The 16,619-nt window shown below is 38.5% G+C and overlaps 1 protein-coding gene across 6 annotated transcripts; it reads left to right on the top strand.

The window, feature by feature from the left end:
- The first annotated feature begins 2,123 nt into the window (after positions 1-2,123).
- FBXO4 (F-box protein 4) lies at positions 2,124-15,937 on the top strand. Of its 6 annotated transcripts, none has more exons than XR_008995069.1 (7): positions 2,124-2,353; positions 3,548-3,783; positions 6,086-6,306; positions 9,575-9,650; positions 9,757-9,932; positions 12,466-12,719; positions 14,451-14,587. XR_008995069.1 is itself a non-coding variant. In XM_036910887.2 (7 exons), the coding sequence occupies exons 1-7, from the start codon at positions 2,165-2,167 to the stop codon at positions 15,652-15,654; spliced, it is 1,110 nt and encodes a 369-aa protein (XP_036766782.1). In that variant the 5' UTR covers positions 2,125-2,164; the 3' UTR covers positions 15,655-15,937. The 6 variants fall into 6 exon arrangements, 3 of the variants coding, with proteins under 3 accessions (XP_036766785.1, XP_036766782.1, XP_036766781.1); XR_005029956.2 differs by lacking the exon at positions 12,466-12,719 and adding an exon at positions 13,682-13,857 and having other exon boundaries at positions 14,451-14,586; XR_008995070.1 differs by lacking the exon at positions 14,451-14,587 and adding an exon at positions 13,682-13,817.
- The last annotated feature ends 682 nt before the right edge of the window (positions 15,938-16,619 follow it).

Here is a 16,619-nt window from a genome sequence, read left to right as displayed (position 1 = left end):
AATGAAAAAGTTTTAGGAGTATGTCAACCAAATGTGACATGTGGATCTTATCTGGGTTATAATTCAAACAAACTAAATGTAAAAAAAATTATTTTTGAGGTAGACAGGGAAGTAAAACAATGACCAGATATTTGGTGATACTAAAAAAAAATTTTTAAGTGTGATGGTATAGTGCTTTATGTTTCTTAAAAGTTACTTTGTTTTTTAGAGAGACATAGATATTTAGGGATGAAACTATATCTGAGATTTGCTTAAAAATAATCTAGATTTGGGAATGTGTGTATTAGGTGGAGATAGCAATGGAGCAAGATTAACCGGTGTTGAATCTATTGAATCTTAGCTAGTGGATACATGGGATTTCATTATATTATTTATATATTCAGAATTTTCCCCAATAAAAATTATAGTAAGCTATTCATTTACAGATTTTCACATATAACTATAGGAGAGCTGAGAGCCATTTCAGTACTTCATACTTGAACTAGTATTTTTTTTCTTGTGCTAGTTCTTTCTTGCTCCTAGAAAGGAAGGAAAAATGCCACATGGTTAATCAACTGTGTGTCTTTGTCTCATCCAGACAGCCTTTCAGAACTATGCCTGCAATTGGTTCGGTTATCGTTCTCTAGCAACATGCAAGAAAAATAATGAAAATTCAAATTCAGATCTCATAGAACCTGTTACTGGGCTTTATTGGATTTCTGTCATTTGACATTTAGATCTCCAGATACTTGCTTTTGAAGTGTAAATTTAAGCCAATAAGCACTAAGTGTCCATTATTAAGCATTAAGCACTCTGCTATGTGCAGAAAGGTAGGTGTGAGTGTATAGTAAGTACATGAATATTTAAATATTTGTATACACACACACCCAATTTATGTATATGTTTCTCATATATGGCCTATCATGATCCTCAGAAGACTTTTTATGAAGTTGCCATTTTGAATTCTTCTGTTATGAAGACTGTTAAAAATGGGATTAATTCTTTTACCATTTGATTTGGGTTATATCTGAGGAATAGTCTGACAAGTGAGATAATAAAACAATGGTGGACAGAGGTTGATTGTAAAATTTAGAATTTCCGTAATTGAGTATCTTTACAAAGAAAATGGATGTCCTGGATATTGTAAGCAACTACTGTTGACAGTTTAGATTATGTAGTAATCTATTATGTCTGCTCTCAAGAATGGAATTTTAAAACCACTGGGTTACTTTGATTTAGGTGTATTTATCTTATTGAATGGTATTAAAAAATAATGCTGTTATGATCTTTATTGGATAATCCTAGAGATTTTAAGTTATGTATTGATGACATTAGATTGAAGTATACCTTTAAGAAACAGATTCAGTTTTTGAGCGACGTGTTTGGATTAAACGAAGTGAAGCAATTGATTTGAAAACGACCGACACATCCTACCAAGTATTTGTGTCCTTCCTACCAGGCCCCATTTAATATAAACGACTATCTTGTAACGTGGTAGAATTTCATAAAGCCCTTTTAGAAGGCTGGACAGAGCAAAACGGACCGCTGTTCTCTGAGATAAGAAAACTCACTAGTGGGATTTCAACACTATCGTATCTGATTTTTGTTGCCATTTAATGATATGCATACATTCAGCAACTTTTAAAATGTACTTACATTTTTATATAGTGGATCTAGACTCCTCATTTTGGCATAAGGTCCTTTATGATTGGGCTCCTAAAGACCCGTCTAGTCTGTTTATGCTAATACCCAAGAAAACAAACAGTAAATTGGAGACAGAAAAACAGACAAACCAACCAAAATACCCCACACCTATACTAGGTACAGGTAATGCTGAGAAGGATGGGTGCCCCCCACAGGGACCATCTTGGTGACGTAACCAAGTTAAAAGGGGCCTATTTTACAGCAGTGGGTTATAGCATGGCTGAGGTTGAGGCCTTAAGCGAACGGAGCAAGGATTGTTGGCGAGAACTTCAAGTCCCGCTCGGAATCACGTTTAAACGCGGCCTTCTCGCCGTTCCCTGCCCAGCTCTGGAGGCTGATCGGCCTGCAGAGGGCAACCCGCCCGCCAGGCGGGAGGCGGGAGGGAGGCGCCCCGGGGCGGCGAGAGGCGGGGGGGCTGGCCTATCGGGAAGCAGACGCGGCGGCGTGGCCCTGCGGCGCGTGACGTGCGGCGCCGGCGGCCATGGCGGGAAGCGAGCGGCGCAGCCGGGACGACTCCCCTCTGCCGCACCATAGTGACTGGGGCCGCCTGGAGACGGCCATCCTCAGCGGCTGGAGGAGCTTCTGGCAGTCGGTGGGCAAGGAGACAGCGGCGCCGCGGGCCTCCGGAGAGGAGGCGGATGAGGGGGCCTGCACCCTGGCGCGGCTGCCGGTGAGCGGCGGCCCCCGGCCGCGGAGGACTCAGGGTCGGGGTCGGAGGGGCGCCCGGCCCGGGCGGCTCCTGGGGGCCTCCCCGCGGCCCGGGCTGTGTCTGGCGCCGTCCCTGTGCCATTCCGGGCACTGTCGTCAGTAGGAGCCGCCGTTAGCCAGAAACGCCCTGGCTTTGACCCCGGTGCCCCGCAGCCGGGCCAGAGGTCTCGGCGACACCAACTTTGAGGGGCACTCTCAGGTTTTCTACCCGGCAAAACAGATCTTGGGCCTAGGACACCCTGAATGTCAGGTTAAGGGAATAAGGAGACCATCTTAGTCTTTCTGGTCAGCTCGGGAAATCCTCCAGCGTCAGTGTTCTCAGCATCTTTCACCCCAGGCTGAACGTACCGAAACACTTGGGGGTCACCCAAACACTCGAGGGTATTGTGGCTATTATCATACCGTATTTCATGTAACAAGAGTTTCCACTCAGTTGAAAATGAGTAAGTTATAAGCGCCACACGTTACAGCAGGCCACAAGAATTATGCACATCATTTACTGTTAAAACTTTTCAGGTAGATGGATGTCAGCTCGCTCAGACATCCGTCGAAAATTGAGAACTGCAGACTTGGAATACCTCCAAGGTTCTGCCCCCTGCAGATATTCTTTGAAATGACTTAATAGATTTTATGGAGAAAGAGCAAATTTACTCTTTGATGTAGTAATAAAATCAGAGGTTTGTCCACTTGATAAGGGTTTTATTTTGAGGAATAAATTATTTCCTTAAGTAATTTATTGAAATAAATGGTGCGGCAAAATCCCCATGAGGAGAAATTAAGGGCACTGGTGATTTTGCTTGAAAAATACTTGAATCAGAGTTGGTTTTTCAGGAATGTTTCAGTGTGTCCAAAATTAAGTGCTCAGTTAAGATTCTGATGTTCAGTTAAGATTTTCCTTATGGCAGGAAAGTGACTTCCGAATGATGTATTTAATTATTAAAAATATTCTTAAGTTGATCTTTGGTTATCTGGTATAGTAATTCTTTTAGTTTTGTAACTTATCTTGATAGATTTAATTGCTGGAAGACTGTTTAGTTGGTCTTTGATTTCCTAGTGTAATATAATTATTTGTTATTTTGTAATTTAGTATCAAGAGAAAAATTTTCCAACATAAATTATTCATCCCTTTTACCTACTTGTTGCTTCCCTGTTTCAGATTGATGTACAGCTATATATTTTGTCATTTCTTTCACCTCATGATCTGTGTCAGTTGGGAAGTACAAGTCATTATTGGAATGAAACTGTACGAGATCCAATCCTGTGGAGATACTTCCTGATGCGGGATCTTCCTTCTTGGTCTTCTGTTGACTGGAAGTCTCTTCCGGATCTGGAAATCTTAAAAAAGCCTATATCTGAAATCACTGATGCTGCATTTTTTGACTACATGGCAGTGTAAGTATATAGTTTAATGAACTAAAAAGATGGTACTATATTTGACTGTATTGCAAGTCAATAGTCTAAGTCTTGGCCCTGCTACTAAGTTTCTTCATGGATTTTGGGTCTAAGTGTCCTTTTGTAAAAACTGGGGGTTAAACTAATTGACTTCCTTTGTAGGACACTTTCAACTTTAACATTTTTTATTTTCCCTACAGTGCCTGATTAGAATATTTGAATAATTATAGGTAGTTCATGTGTCAAGAAGTAAAACACTTCTTAGAATTTTCATTATCTTTAGAACATTGTCATTTTATTAAGTAATAAATACTTTTACATATCAAAAGAAGAAATAGCCAGAGATCAGAGAGCAGTTCTTTGACAGGGAACAAAACAATTCTCAAGGTTCTGGGAAATAAGATTTTGTTATCCAAAAACATTGACATTTTCAAATATCGAATGGTAAAATAATGTTATTGAGCAACTATAGTGTATTGGATTTTATGAGGGATTCTTTATGTATGTTTGCTTATTTAGTTCTCACCCAGTAAGAAGAAGGTATTTTTCTTCATATTATGGATATGTAATTGAAGTTGAGTGGATTTTCCCAAGTCATATAGTTAATACAGGACTGCTCACATTAGAACCCCATCAGGCTGTCTTAAAAATACATGTTGTTGGATTTGGATATAACCTGCTTTATTGAAAGCCCCAAATTTAAGGACCCTCAATTCCACATCCATAAAGTGAATACCTTGTTACTGCATGAGGATTAAATAAGTAAACACACATAAAGTATCCCTCATAGAATCCAGCACACTGCAGTTGCTCAATAACATTAATAATGTCTCTTACATACACGATAAAATTAAATAAATATCTTGAATAAATGATAGGGAAAAAATTAAATGAAGCACACAATCAGTTCTTACCTAAAGTACAAATATTCTTCCACCTTTATTAAATTATTCAGAATCTTTCCTTATTCAAATCCAGATACCATTACATCAAGTCTGTGACACTACTTGATTAAAATGTGTGTGAATGTTATTTGTAATTTTATTGTTACTGTACTCTCACTTGCTGGACGTTAACTTACTTTTACATTGTCCCACAAGCAGCCACATCATTAAGTGTATCTGATGCTGTGGAACCAAATTTTCCACTGGGATAGTAATAATCATAGTAACTACCATTTGCGATCATAGAAGTTATTTCTGATCCTTATAACCCTGGGTTGGTTGATATTGCTCAAATAATGCATATGGAAAGCCTGAAGTTTAGACGATAAGTGGCCTACATAACTAACTAAAAGAGAGACTTGGTCAGCTCTACCTAGCTTCAAAGTTGATTTTTTTCCTTAATGGATTACAAGGTTCCTAAATAAAGATAATTATCTTGTTAAGTTAGTGATTGTCTTAACCAGCTGTATTTAGTTAAAGAGGCTTTAGGTTTTATTTTTATTTGGGTAACTTTGCTTTAATTTTTGATAGCATGTGATGTTCCTAGTTAGAAATTGAACACTATTGAATTCACATTGTTTCACATGATTCTTAGTTGGCTTGGTTATCTGTAAGGGCAGATTTGAGCCTCCCTGTATATTTAACACTTACTAAACTGTTAGATTTGATGTTGTTAATAAGAATACCTAAGAAATTTGGTTATATTGGTGGCCTTAATAATTGTGTGTATGTGTTGTTTTGTTTACTTCTGGGGACATTTATGGTAATTGTAATTTATCTTCAATGCAGGGTTTCTCAATTTTGGGACTATTAACATTTTGGACTAGATGGTATACTGTCCTATACATTGTAGGACATCTAGCAACATCCCTGGCTTCTGTCTGTTAGATACCAGGGGCACTCTGCTAGATACCAGGGGCACTGCCCCATCAACCCCGAGTTGTGATGACAAAAATGTCTGCAGACATTGCCAAATATTCCCCAGAAGGGAAAAATCTCCCCAGGTTGAGAATCACTTCTCTTTGTAGTGAATTTTAACTACTGAATCAGGTGTTAGACCAAGTGTTCTATGAAAGGATCTAAATGAAAGATTACAAAGTAAGTAATCACTTTCTGGGAAAGTCTTCCTCAACTCTGGACCACTATTATTCCCATAGAACTTTGTGCTTTTTCCTGTCATGGCACTTGGCATACATATTATGATTACTCTCATCCATTGCCTCTATGAGGATTAGCACTATGTAGTCATTGTATCCCTTGTGTTTAGCAAGTTCTCAATAAATTATATCTTGTTGAATGAATAATTGGCTAAATAATTTTTTCTGTGTTAATTTTCCAATTGTGATAACTTTATACAGCTATAAAATGTGCTGTCCGTATACAAGAAGATCCTCAAAATCTAGCCATCCTGTGTATGGAGCTGTCACCTCATTTTTACACTCATTGATCATTCAGAATGAACCACGGTTTGCTATGTTTGGACCAGGTTTGGAAGAACTGAATACATCCTTGGTGTTGAGCTTGATGTCTTCTGAGGAACTTTGCCCAACAGCTGGTTTGCCTCATAGGCAGATTGATGGTAATTTTCGTGTTAGTCTATAGTACATAATAATTAAAACACCTTAAGCTTGAAACAGAATGTTGAATAGAAAGAAATTAATTTTTTAATTCATTAACTCTTTGATGTAATATAGCGATTTCATGATTGGGAGTCCCCCCCAGGTCCCAGTGGACTGAAATAATTAACTTTTTACAAGAGGTAGGCTTCCTCGTAGTTCCTTGAATTTGTGTAATCCAGAATGTAAGATCATGTGAAAGTAAATTATATGTTGTGAAGAGGTTGTATTTGTATAGTACTTAAGCATATTTTAAAAGATGTTAGCAAAAACCATTCAGCATCTACTGCATGCCAAGTACTTTGATATATATTGGAATTTTTAAAAAGAGCTAAATTATCACCTTCCCTTTATTTCTGTTAAAATCAACAACAAAAAGTACAATACAGTTGGTGAGAAGGATATGTAACAAATATAAGAAACAGTATAGAATCTAGCTTATGTTGTACTTATTTATTGGGAACACCCATTATGTGCTAGAATTGTAGAGCATAAAAAAACCTCTGCTTTGAAGAAACTTGATCTACGTTAGGGCAGTGATAAGTAAGCAGATGAATTAGAATGTGATATAATTAGTTCCTGGTTAGAAAGGTAATGGTCAGAGAAGGCTCCACATTAGACACTGTGCCTAACATGAGTCATTAGCATGAGTAGGAGTAGGCCATCAAAAAAAGGTTAAAAATATTCTCACCATTGAGAACTGCATTTCTACAAGCACAAAGGCCTGGGTGTGTGTGACACTTCTAAAGGAGCTCTGTGTGTCTAGAGTCAGGTGAGAGCATACTTCTGTGCCATGCTTGAGCATTTGGAAGCAGTTGAAGGATTTTAATTAGAGTAATGGGTGGTCAAGTTTGAATATTGAAAGATCATTCTGGCACCTGAGTGGAGAATTGATTAGAAGGAACTATAAAGACATGGAGACCTATTGAGCAACCACTGTGAATGAGTGTTAGCAGTAAAAAGGATAACTCCAGGTTTCTGGTGTGGTTTCATTGGATGGTGGTGCCATTCACCTAGGATAAGGGAACAGAGGAAGAGAAAGAGAAATTTTTTTGAGGGATCTGCATAGAGAGAATGACAGCTACTCTTTAAAATATGGTGACTTTGATAACTTTGGGAAATAGGAGATGTGCTTGCTCTAAGCAATCCTCTTGAATGGAAGTTCCATTAATCTTAGGGCAGGAATTCATGTCAGCTTTATTCTTAGATGTATCTGTGGGGCCAGGCACACAGTAGGCACTCAATATGTTTGATAGATTAATAAATGAATGAATTTATGAATTACTTTTTGCATCCAGATCTCAAGCAAGATCTGGACTAGAAACCAAGACTTGGGAATTATATGGAGTCCTCATGGACTTGGAAGTTTCTGAGGATGGAGAGTAAGATTGGGAACCAAGTGCTGAAATCTTCAGTGAATGTTTGGAGGAAGAAATTATCAAAAGGAAATTCATAAATGTCAAGGTTAAGGAAGGGGAGATGGTACTACAGCTGAGCGGTGTGGGTGTCTGAAAGAGATGAGGTTTTTGGAGACGATGGGTGAGTAATGGTCAGGACCTGCCACTGGGGAGTAAAGACAACATTGACCCCACCTCTTTACCCTGAGATGTAACAGAATAAGCAGCTTTGTTACTTAAGAATTCACTGCAAGAGAAGCAACATCTAGAGGCAAGAGGCAAGGCAGTTTCATTTAAGGTCATGGAGTGGCAGGAACATTTTCAGAAGAGACTGGAGATACAGGGAAGTCTGATAATGAAATGGCAATTTAATTCTCCAGACAGCAGCTGGAGTGATTGTTTTAAAATGTTCTAATTATGCCTCAAATCTTGCAAGATCATGGAAGGACAATGGGGTGGGTCATAGGTAAGGTGGTACAGAACAGCATGGAGATCATACTGGGCTGAAATGAGGTATGTTGAGAGCGTAATCTCTTCAGGTTAAATTGGTGAAAACAGATCAGAGACATGGTAGAATTTGTTTTGGTAGACATTTTTGGGGGGGTTGTGCACCAGACCTGGTGATCAGAAGACTAGTCATTTGGTCTGGGATGCTTGCAGTCCCAGCCACTAAGATCTCTGTGTATGTGTTGCCTTGAATGGTAACCTAAGATAGCGTAGCATGGCTTATTTAAACAACTAGATTGGTTATAACACAGGGATTAAAGATACAAAGATAGAGTTGTTCTAACGAGGTAAGTAGAGGCCAGATAATATTAAGATTTTTTTATCTGAATAACAGGGAAGAGGCATAATTAGATCAGCATTTTTAAGCAATCTTTCCACATGCTGTTGGAAGACTGGACAGTAGGGGGCAAAATGGATGTAGCAAACTGGTTAGAAGTGATTGCAGAAGTCTAGGTGAGAAATGATGATAATTTAGACCAAAAGGTAGGAGTGAGGAGGAGAGAAGTAGACAGATTGTAAAAGGATATTTGTATAGCAAAAAGAAGGACAGCCATGGAAGAAGAGAAGGGTCTTTCCAGGAGATAAGAGGAGAATTAGCCCCTGAGTGTTAACACAGCCAAAAGAGAAGAGGTTAAGAAAGGACAAAGTTGAATGATTTAGTTATAAAGTGGTAAGAAACTAGTATTTACCACCTGTTATTTACCATTCTTCTGGGAGTTCTGCATTTGTTTTCTTGCTTAATGCTTACATTAACCCTAAGAAATATCTATTATTTCTACATTTTGTTGTCAAAACTAAGGCCAACATGAACATGGCTATATGTGCAGACTCAGGATACTAACCCAAGTTTAATTCCAAATTTTAGTATCTGCCTTATTTCCTCAATTTTCTAAGGTGGCTTTGGTGACTTATCAATTCAAAAACACCTTCTCACAGGGAGAAAAAGACATTTCATTGAATGTATATGTGGAGAGTAAGACTAATGAGAAACAAAAATATGAAAATGAGTCTTAGTCTCAAGGATAAATAGCAGTAGCTGTTTTGATGCAGCTGCTTCTGACATGATAGCAATAAAGTTAATGATGATAATGATATGAAAAGGAATGTTATTTGCCTAGTAGTTCTTTTTTTTAAATCCATATTTTTACCATGGGAATGAAAACTGCATACAGCATCTTCAATACAATCATTTCATTTTATTCCAAAGCTATATATAACTTGGTATAGTTTTTTCTCTTTTTGCTTAAACTGGATAATTTTTTTCAATGGGATCTTTTGGTGTCTTTATTAATGACTTGTTTTAAAAACTGTAATTTTTCTCCTTTAGGTATTGGATCAGGAGTCAGTTTTCAGTTGTGCAACCAACATAAATTCAACATCCTGATACTATATTCAACTACCAGGTAAGGCTACCTACTTGGTGGCCTACCTGAGACATCAGGACTAGAGTATTTTATGGGGATGGAGCCTGTTTAGTGTCTATGTTTTATATTTACATTTTTATTATAGGAAGGAAAGAGATAGAGCAAGAGAAGAGCATACAAGTGCAGTTAACAAGATGTTCAGTCTACAGAATGAAGGAGATGATCAACAAGGAAGCCGGTACAGTGTTATTCCACAAATTCAGAAGGTGTGTGAAGTTGTTGATGGGTTCATCTACGTTGCAAATGCTGAAGCTCATAAAAGTAAGCATTATCTTATTTTCTTTTTAAAAGTACTTTCTTTCCCAAGCAAATTAAAAAGTACATTTTTAGACTTTACTGTGGCTATTTAAGAATACAATGGTTAATGTGTCAGTATGATTCTATGATCATTACTGTTAATACGCGGTTCTCAATCCTTGGTGTGCATTAGGATCACCTAGGGAGCTTATTAAAAACACAGCTGCCTGATTTCTACCCTGGTTATGATTCATAGATTTGGGTTGTGTCTTGGGCTACTGCTTTTTTTAACAAGTACCTACAGAATTCTGATGCATACCATAATTTAATACTAAAACCATATAGTATTTTTTTGTTGTATGCCTCTGTACTTTTTCTTATTGATGTTTTATCTGCCTCTGGCCCTATTCAAATAATTTATACAGTTAACTGAAAAAGTTTTACTTTTGTTTTAATTACCCATATAGTAGAGAGATGTGTAGCATGGAGTATTTACTTTAAATAAAGTAGATTAGTTAAGAACACTATATGCTGAATAATTGCCATTCACAAAGCTATATAGGCATGAAATCAGAATATTTGGGCCACAAGCCAGTATTATAATTTCTTCTCCAAATCTTTTGTGTACAAAGTAAGGCATACATATATACATTATTCTCACTCAGAATAAGATAGCAGCAGCCCATTGCTGAAAGAATTATGGTGCACTGAAGTTAACTATAGCAATAAAAGCCAAATCCTATTTAACTACTAACTAGTTAGACTTACCCGCTTGTATTAGTGGCCTGACAAGAAAAAGGATGTCCATTTTTGGGAGTAAATCCTCTTTACTTCAGTCTCTACTGTTCTTCTATATAAAACATCTACATTAATTAAAAAATTATAAGATACATATCAAAATGAAATGACTCAATGTCAAGAAATACAGCAGTCAATGGAACCATACCCAGAGATATCCTGTATGTTGATGCTATCAGAAAGGGACATTAAATAACTATGATTAATATGTTAAAGGATCTACTGGAAAAGATGGACACTATGTATAACAGGGATTTTTAGTAGAGAGAAAAAAACTAATGAAAAAGTAAAATAAGAATGTCAAAAATATGAAAAATATACTAGGTAAACAGTACCTTCAGTAGACTTATCAGCAAAAGAAATCTTCAGTGAACCTGAAGATACATCGATTGAAATTATCCGAATTAAAATACAAAGAGAAAAATGAGTAGTGGTGGGGAACAGAGCATCCAAGAGCTGGGACAACCTATCAAGGGATCTGACTCAGGTCAGCAAACTTTTTCTTAAAGGGCCAGATAGTAAATATTTTAGGCTTATGAGCCATATGATCTCTCACAGTTACTTAACTCTGCTGTTACAGTGCAAAAGTAGCCTAGACAATTTGTAAGTGAATGGGGATAGCTGTTTTCCAAAATAATTTGTGAAAAAAGGATTCACAGAATATAGCATGCTGACCCCTGCTCTAACTTATATGTAACTGGAAGTTGTAGAATACTATCTAAAAGTAGACTGTTAAAAGTTAAAAATGTACATTGTAAATCCTTGAGCAACCACTAAAATGTGTGTGTGGAGGAAATGAAGGTTCCTGTGGCCAGGATTCTCACCTGGCCTTAGTCAGCTAGCTCACTACACATGTGTGGGCAATACGTTGTTATTGGCTCTATATAAAGGGCTCCACCCAGTGCTCTGGGCCACACGATGTCACAGCTGTAAGGCTGCAGGAGAGGAGAGCAGAGGCTGGAGTGGTGGCAGCACCGAGGACAGAGACTGAGAGGGCTGTGTGGGTAGAGAGGCCCAGAGGCAGAGACCAGCCTGCATGCAGACTTGCTCTGAGTTAACAGGATTCTAGTAACTGACCTGCCATCATGGGAATAAAGTTGAATATAACCCTTTCACCCCAAGAACGTTCTCCTGTCATTTCTTTGGTCACACTGAATCCATAGTGAGCTTGCCCGGAGCTGAAACCCATATTCACAAGAAAATTGGCGACAGCTGACAGGATTCATTGTTGACCAAGGAAAAGAAAAGGCTGCTCTCATGGGAGGAGTGTTTCAGCAGGCTGCACCAATGAAAGGGGAAACATTCAAGTGTCCCCCTGTGGACATGTGGTACTGTGAAGGGGTAGAGGACTGGGGTCCATCTCGAGAAAGAAAATTTGTTGCTGATTGAAATGGAGTCACTGTGAAGTGCTGTGGAAATAGTAAAGGATGTCTGAGAGGAAGCAGCACAAGAAAAAGGAGCGGCCCAAGAAGGAGCAGCACAAGAAGAAACAGTATGGGAATGCAGGCTGCCAGGTGCTGTGGGGCAGGTGAAGGATGTAGTGGAGCCATCAGCCCCAGAAATGGAGGAGCAGAGGTTTGATGAACAGGGTGGGGGAAGCCCTGCTGGTGCCTGAGGCATCAGCCAATCCTCGGTTGAAACCCCACCTGGTTTTTAGCTGGTGGAAAGCCAGAAGGACTCGGCAACCACGGTTTCTTCCAGGAGAGGTGCGGCCCCGCCTCAGGTTGTGGAGCACTTCATGCTCTGCTTCTATCCTCAGGCTCAAGCACAAAAGGAAATACAGTCTGCTTCTTGAAGGAAGAATTTAAAGGGCCCCGTGAAGGTCACGAGGACCCAGATGTGGGTTGGTTTGAAAAGGCAGGAGCAGACAGAAAGGAATTGGATGACTGGTGCTGTGGCAACAACTGAGACTGTAGCAGCAGTTCCGGCTGCTGAGGATGAAGCAGAAGGCAGAGATAAAGCAACAATCGGCCTGTATGACTGCAAGACTTTTTGCTGGAGAGGCTGGAGAAGGTGGGTATTGTAAGGCCCACCCATGGTTCTTTTACAGTATTCCAGCTTCCTTGCATAGGGACCATTGCAGAGGATTGAAGGTACATAGATTGAGAGGTGAGAATTCTGGAGGAGTAGAGTGTGGATAAAGTGAAGTTTCCCGTGGCCAGGATTCTCACCTGGCCTTGGTCAGCTAGCTCACTACACATGTGTGGGCAGTATGTTGTTTTGACTCTGTATAAAGAGCTCTGCCCAGTACTCTGGGCTAAATGATGGCACTGCTGCAAGGCTGCAGGGGAGCAGAGATGAGACTGGAGTGGTGGCAGTGCTGAGGACAGAGACTGAGAGGGCTGCTCAGGTAGAGAGGCCCAGAGGCAGAGACTGGCTTGCTGCATGCAGACTCACTCTGAGTGAGTGGGATTTTAGTGACGGATCTGCCACCATGGAAATGAAGTTGGGTACAACCCTTTCACCCCAAGAACGTTTTACTGTCATTTCTTTGGTCATGCTGAATTCATAGTGAACTTGCCGAGGGCTGAAACCCATTGGCAAGACAATGTGTAGTAGAGTTATAATTAAATAAGCCAGTAATGAAGATAAAACAGAACCCTTAATAAACTCAGTCCACAAGAAGGAAGGAAAAGAGGGGAAAAATGGACAAAGATCAGATGAGACAAGTCAAAATCCAAAAGGTATGTGATAGATTTAAATGCACTGTGTTGATAATTACATTAGATGTTTATTCATTTTCTATTAATATACAATTACCTCTAACATAGTGACTTAAAACACCACCTGTCTATTAGCTCACAGTTCATTATGTCAGAAGTCTGCGCATGGCATGGCTGGGTTTTCAGCGTAGGGTCTTACAGGTTGAGATTAATGTATCTGATGGGTTGCATCCCTTTCTGGAGGCTGTAGGGAAAAATTTGCTTCCTAGCTCACTCAGGTTATTGGCTGAATTCAGTTCCTTATTGTTGTAGGACTGAGGTCCCTGTTTCCTTGCTGGCTGTCAGCTGGGGACTGCTGTCATTTGGGGATTGTTCTCAGTTTCTAGAGGCCATCTTCATTCCTTGCCTTGTGACTCCCACTATCTTCAAATCCGGCAATGGAGAATCCCTGTCATCAGGAAGAACCTTTTAAGGACTCACCTGCTTAGGTCAGGCTCAAAGGAAAATCTGCCTTTCTTAAATTCAACTGTGCCTTATAATATAGCATAATCATGGCAGTGATGTCCATCATATTTGCAGATTCCTTCCCACACTCAAGGGGGAAGGGATAATAAAGGGTGTGAATCTTTGAGAGTCATTTTAGAATTCTGCCTACCACAAAATAATCAGTGATTTACACACTTCAATGAAAGGCATATTGTCAGTTTTGATAAAAAAGGTAGATGCAACTATGCTTACATTTATGAACCTGAAGCCTTTGAAAGAAAGGGTGATGATAGCTACATAATTTATGAGAGGGAAGTATCTGTATCAGAGTGCTTTAGCTTTTAAACTATTGAGATATCTAAATCGTGCTTTTTCCCCTCCGATTTCCCCTTAATTCCTATCCTTGCAAGACTACCTAATGTCATTTTATGAACAATCAGTAAATTAACACAGCAATACAAGCAGTTTATTATGTTTGAATCATGGTAATATTTTGCTACCCTTGTTTTGTTTTTTAAATCTAATTTGAATTTTTTGATTATTTCAAAAATAATTACAAATAATGAAAATTAAGGATTTTGACTACATTCCTTAGGACATGAATGGCAAGATGAATTTTCTCATATTATGGCAATGACAGATCCAGCTTTTGGATCTTCAGGAAGACCAATGCTGGTTTTATCTTGTATTTCTCAAGCGAATGTAAAAAGAATGCCCTGTTTTTATTTGGCCCATGAGCTGCAACTGAATCATCTAAACCACCCATGGATGGTAAGGTACTGTTTTATCTGGTGAGAAAAGTCTGATTTTAGTTTTCACTCTGTTTTCTATTTGATTTTATTCTTTCCTACTCATTCTCTTTAATGAAATACCATTCTAAAGTCAGTTTTAATGAATTACTCGATGGGAGATATTTGATTGGTGTTTGTATGTCTCCCTACTTGCCTCTCTTCTCATAGATAGAATGAGATAGTAATTGGGGATTTTTTTTAGATGCCGCTACATAGTTTTTTCGGCATTAATGTATTATGCTTTAAGGGCCATCAGAAATACAGATTCCATTTTACAGTTTGTTTATTTCCAAATTTTAGTTTTTATGGAATCCTTTCTTCAAATGAAGTCTTACATGAAAGTCCCTAGATAAAATAGATAAAGAAAACTAAAAATTGTAAATGCTTTTGCTGAAAAACAGTATTTTCTTCCTTCCTGTTTCTCCTCCTTCCATGGAGCCCTGGTGACTCTTTGGAACACAGTTTGAAAGCTGCTGATAGAGGCATACCTTTCTGAGTGGTGGGAGTGTTAGCTTATCAGTAGGAGGAGTGGCAGTCCTAAAGCTAGACTTTTGCAACAAGGTGTCACATTTATCAACTGATAAGCTGGGTTCTTTGAAAAATGTTTTACTTTTTGAAGTGGATTCTTCAGAGGAATTTTTTTCCCTAATACATGCAAGTCATGGAAATGGTAGTTCTTATTTCTAAAACAGAGTCCCAAGATAAATAATAAGCTTCAAATTGGTAATAATTATAAGACGGAAGAGAAGATTATATTTTCTCTGTAAGCTCTCTAAAGACAAAACTGGAATGACTCACCCAAAGTTTATTGGGATTTTTTTAAGTCCTGTTTTTAGTGTCTAGAAAAATGTCCCTCACAATCATAAAATTTTTTATTCAGTTTCTTAACTAACAGTGGTCTCTTTTATCTCCTCACAGGTCCAGGATACAGAGGCTGAAACTCTAACTGGTTTTTCAAATGGCATTCAGTGGATTATTGAAGAAGTAGAATCTAAGCATGCAAGATAATCCTCCTTTTAGACCTTGGAAACTGAAACCATTTGATACTTGCTGCAAAGGTCATGATGTGGATATTTCCTCAGTCAGCTCATTTTGTCCTGCCTTTTTGCAGGTGGGTTTTATTGGACACTAGCTGCTGTGTTTTTAACATAATTTTTCCTTTTTCCTTTAAATCAATTATAAGAAAAAGTTTCAGTGGTAGCAGTTAGCCCCAAAATGAACCTCTTAAGATGTTTTTGATAACTTTTTTGCTTTCTGTCTTCTTAAAAATATTAAATTCTGGAAAAAACAAGTTTGTGCCTCTCTCATTCCTTGTGGTTTTTATTCTTTTTTCGGTTCAAAGATTGCCCTACTGGGGAATGGCAAATATACTAAGCTTTCTATTGCTTCTTTTCAAAGGTCTTTGACTGGTTATCAGAGAAGTTTTTCTTTTTTAGTAAATATATTGCTTCTATTTACTGGCTGGATATTCTGTGACATTGCATTTAATATTATGGTCATACAGCTTCTGTTTTTTTTCTGAGGTAGTATAAATTAACTTTATATCACATTTACTACTAAATCAGTGAAAATAACTTTTCCTGGAAGTCCTTGCTATTTTCAGATAACTTTGAAAGCTCACAAGATAGTAAAGCCAAATTCTATTCCATACTCATAGAGAAAACATTCAAGAGACTCACAATCATTTGACCTCCTCCTCACAAACGACTTGCACTTTGCAGAGGAAATGTTACAGCCCTCCTCTATCATTGGAAATGAGGAATTTTAAGATTATAATAAAAGAGCATAGTATTCTCTCTGGTGCTGCCCCAAGATAGACTCCATCCCACAAGTGGATTTTGTTCCCAAGAAGGGAGCTCCCACTTCTCAGGCACATTCATCTTATAATTTAGCTTCAGCAGCATGTAGTTGGGGGCAGGATAAGAAATGCTGACATTTCTCCTGCCCCTCCTAGGAAGACAGCCCTCTGACTT

Source organism: Manis pentadactyla, chromosome 2 (assembly GCF_030020395.1).
Source record: "Manis pentadactyla isolate mManPen7 chromosome 2, mManPen7.hap1, whole genome shotgun sequence".
NCBI classification, from domain to species: domain Eukaryota; kingdom Metazoa; phylum Chordata; class Mammalia; order Pholidota; family Manidae; genus Manis; species Manis pentadactyla.
The sequence above is the reverse complement of the archived record's forward strand: the minus strand, read 5'-3'. Positions and strand labels throughout refer to the sequence as shown.